This window comes from Coffea arabica, chromosome 2c (assembly GCF_036785885.1).
Source record: "Coffea arabica cultivar ET-39 chromosome 2c, Coffea Arabica ET-39 HiFi, whole genome shotgun sequence".
NCBI classification, from domain to species: Eukaryota; Viridiplantae; Streptophyta; class Magnoliopsida; order Gentianales; family Rubiaceae; genus Coffea; species Coffea arabica.
Genome location: NC_092312.1, coordinates 62296750 through 62304651, shown reverse-complemented (window position 1 = coordinate 62304651; position 7902 = coordinate 62296750). Strand labels below are relative to the sequence as shown.

Here is a 7902-nt window from a genome sequence, read left to right as displayed (position 1 = left end):
TATTGTATAGTAGTCTTTCATGTTTAAAAAATATTCAATTTAAAGTTATATAAAGATTCGTGAAGTGTAATATCTAGGTCAAAATTGACCAATTTATCTAAATATAATAATTTTGAAATGTTAAATAAAAATAATAGGTATATTTTCTTTCAGATCTAAAGACATATAACATTACGCGCATTACTGTATCTTTCGACATGAAAGAAAAATTCATAAGAAAATTTTTATACATAAACGTCTTTCTATTTTAAGAAGAAATTAATTTACTTCAAATTTTGGCCCTTCAATTCATTGCCACGTGGTTTTGGGCATATATGTTCAAGAATAAATAGATTAATGAACCAAAAAAAAAATAAAGGTGGTAGAAATGGGATTTTGAGAAAAAACAGATACTCTATTTTGCAAATGATTAGACAAATGATACCATTTTGCAGTATACAGATACCATTTTGCAAATGATTAGACAAGCAAATTTGCAAATGTCAATTTTCCCCCTATTTCTGTTTCTCAAACAAGTGGATTTCCAGTGAGGAAACGGGTCCATAGTGCACCTGATTTTTGTTTCTATTCATCCTAGTTACAAATATTTTGGTATCTGTCATCTGTAGTTTGCCAGTCCTATTATGTAAATGTAATGCAAGCACAACCACCTAGGACTAAAGACGGTAATTTATATTCTTTCCGTTTCAATTATTTAGTTATATTTCAAAAATCTAACTTTTTAAAAAATTTTGATATTTGTATTTTTCTTTTTAATCTTACCCTTACAAATTCAAAATTTAAATTTAAATAGTAATATATATATATATGATTAGAAAAAATAATTATACTAAAAACAGAGACTAAAATGTATTGTAATTTTTCCAACCTAACGAATATTTTGTAATATTCTAAGATGACAAGTACAACACTTTTTTTTAAGGGACGGAAGGAGTATTAAAACTTGGGTGAAACCTGAATACTGAACTAGGCATATTCACAACGACAAGGTCCACAAGGCCAAAATAACACTCGGACATTCCAAGCAACCGCAACAGAATCCTCCAACCACCGCCCTAGAATATCAGAACCAAACTAAGAAGAAGCAGTGGAAAAAGAAAAACAGCAAACCGAAAGGAAAAGCATTTCCCCTTGGATTTTTCCTCTAACCACACATCATCAAACACCACTATAACTCAACATCATGCACCAGAAAAATGCAACCATCCAATGATCACCGCAGATTTCAATCCCCCACAGCCTTCGATATCGTGCATATGAGAACCAGAAAGCAAGCAATTAGACCACAACAAGATGATATTAACAAAACGTTTCCGGGGAGGTTTCTTCTATATAATGTTTACAGCAATATAAATTACACGAATATACAACTCAAAAGTTTAAACAGCAATTCACCAAGTCATCGCAGTCAAGAAAGGTAATGACTGTCTCACCATGCCAATACTTCTTTGGCAATTAAGGAAATTCAGGACCCTTTTAGCTTCAAAGTGAAAAGGAAAAACAAAAAAGGACAAATCGTTCATGTTTCCACAGCAATATCTGAAGCCACCTTCTGAATATGTGAATCTTTTCTTGCATCTTCCACAATAGCGTTGTCTGCGCTCATCTGGCCTGGCACAGAATAAGAAGTTTTTGTTGTCTCCTCAACCACAGTAATATCAGCAATATGATCGGGTACCTTTGTCATTTCTTCTACAACGGAAATATCTGTATTATTCTGTTGCACCACATCAGAAGTCTTAGATGTTTGTTTAACCTGTTTTGCTTGATCCTTGATTCTGTTGGCACCATTAAGACTTTGCCGGCTCTGCATGTTCTTATATTTGGTAGAGGTAGAACTGCCTTCTCTGCTTATTCCAGCAGCTACATTCCGGCCACCAATCACATCCTTGTTTTTGGGGGTAGTAGGTTTAGTACTGCCTTCTTTGCAAACCCCAAAGCTATGACGTTTTGTCCGAGCACAAGCCCCCTTTTCATCTGTGGATGACTTACATGACTTAGCAGCATCACTGCAGCTCTTTCTCCGACTTAGGTTTGGAGATTTGGCACGAGTTACTGGCAACTGGACTTAAATCCAACATATGTTAATCACACACAGTATAGAACCGGGATGCATAAAGTGTACAAATATTTTGCTGGAATTTACTATCACAAAACTAAACTGCCTTTAAATTTTATCAACATTTCGTGCAAAAGCTTGTAAATCAATAATAACTTTTTAATCAAAAATTGAGCTTTTCAATTTTATTCAAGCAGGAGAGCTACATGAATCCAAAGAATTAACCCTGACCTTCCCACCAAAACCTATCTCAGTAAAGTAAAAAGGATGCTCTTGTTCTCAATAATTAAACAGTCAGTGGATTAGAGCTTTTTCCAAAGCTAAAAGCTGTTTTAAGGTGTTTTCAACTGATTATGGCTTCTGCTTTTAGCCTTATTTTAAGCTAATAAAATTATTAAAAACAAAAAGAAATGATTCTAAAACGCTGCCATTGCCATGCTTCTGAGAAGAGCATTTAGCTTTTTCAAAACAACTAAACACAATCACGTTTTCAATTTTTTTTAATAGATATTCAATTGTAGATAATCAGCTTTGAAAAGCTGATAAGCTGTTGACAAAAAGCACAAAGGTGCTGCACTCTCCCATCCCATTAGCCTTTTACCTTGAATTTCAATATGGTCACTAATCTTGAAATCATTGCTTACCAATTCAAATGGAACTAAGTTTGACATAGACATGTTATAGCAGAAGAGTTCCAAATGCTAAATAAACTAACCATATTTTGTACATTTATATTGCAGTAGTAACACAAAAAGAGCTTGGAAATAGAAAGTGAGACATTCCTCACTTCTTAAAGTCAATCAAGACTCCTTGAGAAATAAGGTTATCCAAATCAAATTACCTTTTTCAATTCAACCTTTGGAGGTGGTCCTTCACGATAAAAGCTAGGAACTGGATTTGCTTTGACAACCATGCTCTTCCTGAGCTGCTTAATGGCTGCTTCGTCTTCTTCCTATGTTTAACAGCAGACAAGGGAATTCAAGATTAAAAATATATGAAAGATGAGATAGAATTTCATTAGGAGCATGGTTCAGTTCTAGCAAAGCCATACTTTAGTTCTAGCAGCATATTCAGCCTTCTCTGCCTCTAAAGCTTTGTGTTTTTCGTCTAACTTCGTGTAAAACTGAAACAGGGAAAAAAGAAGCCAAGTACAAAAACTGCCTTAAAAAAGACAAAATGTAGACAACACTCTAAATTTCAAAGGCACAAATTTGTTTTCTCTTTGAGATTGAAGAGAGGGGCCCTAACAAGCCACAGAAAAAGTTAAGGATCCAATAAAGTACCTCCTTGCGTCTCTCAAGACGTTCAACACATCTAAATGTTGGAGCAGATGGAACAGTGATCTTAGATCTGATTGTCCTTATGGAAGTTGCAGCACTATGTGTGTCAAGGAACTACAATTAAGTTAACAGGTGAGATGCTCACAAACCCATCCCACTTAAGGGGATGAAAGCTGATTTCCCCAAAATAGCTTTGTTAGTCAGTGATGCACACAAGATTCATGTGCTAATCTCGAATTAGAAAGTGAATTGTAACAAGTCAATAAAATAGTAACATAGCTCTAGTAAATTATATAAAATCATGTAAAAGTTTTCATAAAATAAGACTCCACAAATGAAGCGGGTTAAAAATATTGCTATTCCCATTAAGGTGATCTCATAGTAAAAAAGGTCAGAGTATCTTTACAAATATGACATGAATGCAGATGTGGACTTCCTTTAAGCCTTCAACAATGGTAATAACAGTGGTAACAAAATATAGTGGTCAAACCATGAAGTAACGAAAAAAATATAAGAGAATATACCTATTATACCAAGGAAGCTATTCACTGACACAGCCTCATTCTTTTAGTACACTTAACATATGAACGTCATGTAGGAACACAATTGTAACTCCAAAATATGACATTATACCAAAAAGAAAGTTCTTGCTTTATATTCCAAGTTGGGTATGAATATGTTACTCTACATAAATATGTGCAAGGGAAAACGGGAAGTTGCTCAGAGGCAGGATACGAAGATGCCAGGGATAAATTATCATCTTCAGCATGATATTTCTGGTTATCAGTATCCACAATTTTTGTTGATGCCAAAGGAGATGTTAACTGCAAGAAAGTTAAATTATTATGAGCATCATGACTTTTAAAACTTGTATTACAGAAAAAGCTACTTAGCAATCGCCACAACTGTGCGAATTCCAAGCTCTTCACAACATCAGCCACATCATTACACATTTCATTTTCAGCAGCACATAAAAAATCTTAAATTGAGAATTATTGGCAATAACAAGATACTATTCACGAATGAACATTATTTTCCTTGTAAGGCATGAACACTTGACCACATCAAACCAGAAGTTTGCTGTTTTACTTTTGCTGCTTTATTTTTTGTTAATTCTTACACATTATCGACTCTTCTATTTTTGTCTTTTTTATTTTTCCAATGTCACTTGTACAAATCCGCTCAACAAGCAAAAGCCAAATCCAATATTTTTCAGATGACAGATTTCCCATTGACTGTAAAACAACTCAAACAATCAGTTACACATTTTTCGAGCTTGTGAGAGTGGAGTTTACGCTCCAATTACTCATAGAAACCAAGCAAGCTGGTGTTGATGCACATCCACACACACCCATGAAGATGCTTGTGAGAGTGGAGTTTACAATCATAGAAAGTGCATTGTCTACCCCTTCTTACCTTGAAAAGGAGGGGCACCCTCTCTCACTGAAGGTCATCATCTAAGGCCCAGATGCCAAGATATGCCATGAGAAAGTTTAAAAAACACTAATAAAGAAGAAAACATATTGGAGTAAGAGAACGTGTAACCATACTTCATTTATACAAAAGTTTTCCAATTATACCAACTCTTCCTTCATTCCTGAGACTTTGTACATAGACACTCATCATATTCCGAGAAATAGACATTGGACAACTCAATCAATTTTTAAGAAGAGAATATTTGGCCCAGAAATTGGTGTTACTGTCTAGATAGCAATAAAATGCAAAGAGGTGAAAGAATAGATATAATGTAAAATCATCAAATAGTGCCTAATGGTAAAGAATTTAAGTACCTCAGATTTCTGTGTAGTCATCAGCGAATGTGAATCATTAGTCTCAACAGCACCATTTATACCTGTATTAGTGCTTCCAGCTCCATCAGCATCACTTGCACTATAATTCTGCTTCTCATTTACAAGACTAGGTGAGTGTGGAGCAGGGGGACTTGTCTGTAAAGTTCCTCTAGCTGCAGAAACTGATGTAAGCTTAATAGGTGAGCTTAACTTCTTCTCAAGAGCCTTTAAAGACTCAGCTTTCTGTGTTTTCACCTCTGGCAAACCAGGGTTGAAGTTAATGCTCTTAACACCAAGAACATCTTGCTTTTCATGACCATCTTGAACAACTGTGCCTTTTGCACTGTGGTCCTCCACCTCAGAGGGATCTCTTTCAACTGCAATCTTTGGAGCAACATAAACAGACATATGGTCAATACCATTTGACTTTGGGGCATTATCGGGCTTCTTGTCAATCCTTAACCCGGTAACATCCCTCCCCATCTTGCTGCATGACAATAAACCCAAGCATCATAAACTTCAAGCAGTGCCATCATCTGATATAACATGCTAAAGTACATAATGAAGCACAATGGAAATGCGTCTGATTCACAAAGAGAAAAGATGGTATAAAACACACGGCTCATGTGCAAAAATGCAGGAGTTCACTCCTACATAAAAACAAACGCACTATAAATCCACCCAATCAATTCGAGCTTTCCAATTCTGGATTATAGCAAGAATTGTAACGATTCACCAACGAAAGAACATTATATAGTCGAACATAAATCATTGACCATATCCTCAGAGAATAGTCAGCAAACCCCAAAAATTACGTAAAGTTGATCCGGAAACTAATTTACTACACATACAACTTACAAAAACATAAAAACATAAAAACAAAAGAAGCAAGATCAATGAAGGAGTTTTCTATTTGGTTTCACCTGGCTAGAGAATTGCAAGTTCTTGGGCAACAAAAAAGACCAAATAAGTTCTATACCAATCAGCCTCATAATGCTAATCTATTTTTTGAAGATTGTTTCACATTAATCTTGTATTCTAACATCTACAGTTTTAATAGGTTCTGCCAATTAAATTGAAAACGTATTTAGCTTTAGAACTTTTTTAATTCTGATCTTTTTTCCATTCTGAAGAACAGCTCCATCATTCCAATAATGTTATATGCCATATGAACACCCTTCCCCCCCCCCAACAAAAAATTTCAGGGGATATTAGCCAATAAAGAAAGTAATGAACTGCAAATCAGTCGCAACTCAAGGTTATCTCCACAATGGCTTTTTTTTTAAAAAAAAATCTACAGTCAGACATATGTATAGTCATAACACCTATTCACCACAATCCATCTTGCATAAGAGAAAGGTTAAAAGACAAAGGATGGAAGAAAAGACAAAGTAACTTTCAGATCAGCTGTTCAAGTTAAAACATATGCAACAAAAAGGAGAAAGATAAAGGTTCCATTCACAAAAATAGTTACAATTACGAACAGAATACAAGAAGATCAGTTTTTACCCATCACTAACTTTCAAAAGGAATCAGCTCAAACAAAATACTCACAACCTACCACCTAAAATTGTAAAAGAGGAAATCCTATCCCCAAATTAACATTCAAACCATCACTCCATCAAAATCCCTCCAAAATGTATACAATCCCAAAATCTAGACCTCTAAGAAACAGCAACAACAAAAAAAGACAGATTTTTTTACTCCTACCCCATTCAAATGCTGAGATTTGCAATTGAAAATCCCATCAAAACCTCATAAAAGGGAGGCAAATATATAATGACACCAAAAGATACATAAAATGAGAGAATCATCTAGACCTCATAGCAACAGCAGAAAAGACAGATTTTTTCACTCCAGCACACAAGCTGAAAATCCCATTCCAAATTAAGAAAACAAAAACTATCAGAAAAGAAAACTTGAAAAACAACTACTTTCACATACATGAGAGAAACATAGAAAGCAGAAGAAAAGATTAGCTCAGCCTTAGCTGAAGAAGGTTTCCTCAGAAAACTCCAAAAACATGCAGATTCAGATCGAGAGCCCACATTTCATTTTCAGCTGCACAATTCTTGCAATTTCTAAGCTTTACCCAAAAAAAAAAAAAAAAGGAAACATAAAGACGGGGGGAAATTACTTACAATTAGAGAAAAAACTCCTCCTTTTTCAACTTCAATTCAGCTATTTTCTTGCTTCCGATCTGACAAGATCTCCCAAACAACGTGAAACCAACAACGAATGGAAAAACGAAAACAAACGAATGTTTTCTGTTTCACAGATTTGTGTGGAAAATTTTTCTTGTTTTTCTAATGTGAGAAAATATTCTTTGGTTCGTCTCGAATCTCGAAACCGTTAATGTCGGGCTATTGTTGCTTACATGAATTAGTTCAATTGTTTAATGGGTTTTGTTTTTTTATTTTTATCGTTCTTGGTTTTTTTTTTTTTGGTTTTTAACGGCGTTAGTTGACGGTGGTGGAGTGGAAATTTTGGTGGTGAGGAATTCGCAAGTGTTTCTGTTTGGTGAGTTTGAATTTTGAAATTTAAAGTACATATTTTGTGAATATTTTGTTCTTCTTTCTCATTTTCATATTATACTTCGGAAAGACACACCTTATCTTCCTTATCTTTGAACAAATTAAAACAAAAATTAATTAGAAAAGATATTAAAATTATCTACATATTGTGATTTAAAATAGAGTTTTTCCTTTTTGTACAATAACATGTGAAAACGTTACAATTGTTATAATAAATATGAAATCGCCTTTTTTCATGA

At 34.4% G+C, this 7902-nt stretch overlaps 1 protein-coding gene across 2 annotated transcripts; it reads right to left on the bottom strand.

Moving 5' to 3' along the window:
• Positions 1-1278: 1278 nt before the first annotated feature.
• LOC113727408 (uncharacterized) lies at positions 1279-7576 on the bottom strand. Of its 2 annotated transcripts, XM_027251561.2 has the most exons (7): positions 7271-7576; positions 5130-5616; positions 4075-4163; positions 3343-3436; positions 3111-3182; positions 2901-3011; positions 1279-2062 (listed from the first exon to the last, which is right to left on the bottom strand). In XM_027251561.2, exons 2-7 carry the CDS (start codon positions 5610-5612, stop codon positions 1520-1522), a joined length of 1392 nt encoding a protein of 463 aa, XP_027107362.2. In that variant the 5' UTR covers positions 5613-5616; positions 7271-7576; the 3' UTR covers positions 1279-1519. The 2 variants fall into 2 exon arrangements, with proteins under 2 accessions (XP_027107362.2, XP_071932170.1); XM_072076069.1 differs by lacking the exon at positions 7271-7576 and having other exon boundaries at positions 5130-5635.
• Positions 7577-7902: the final 326 nt, after the last annotated feature.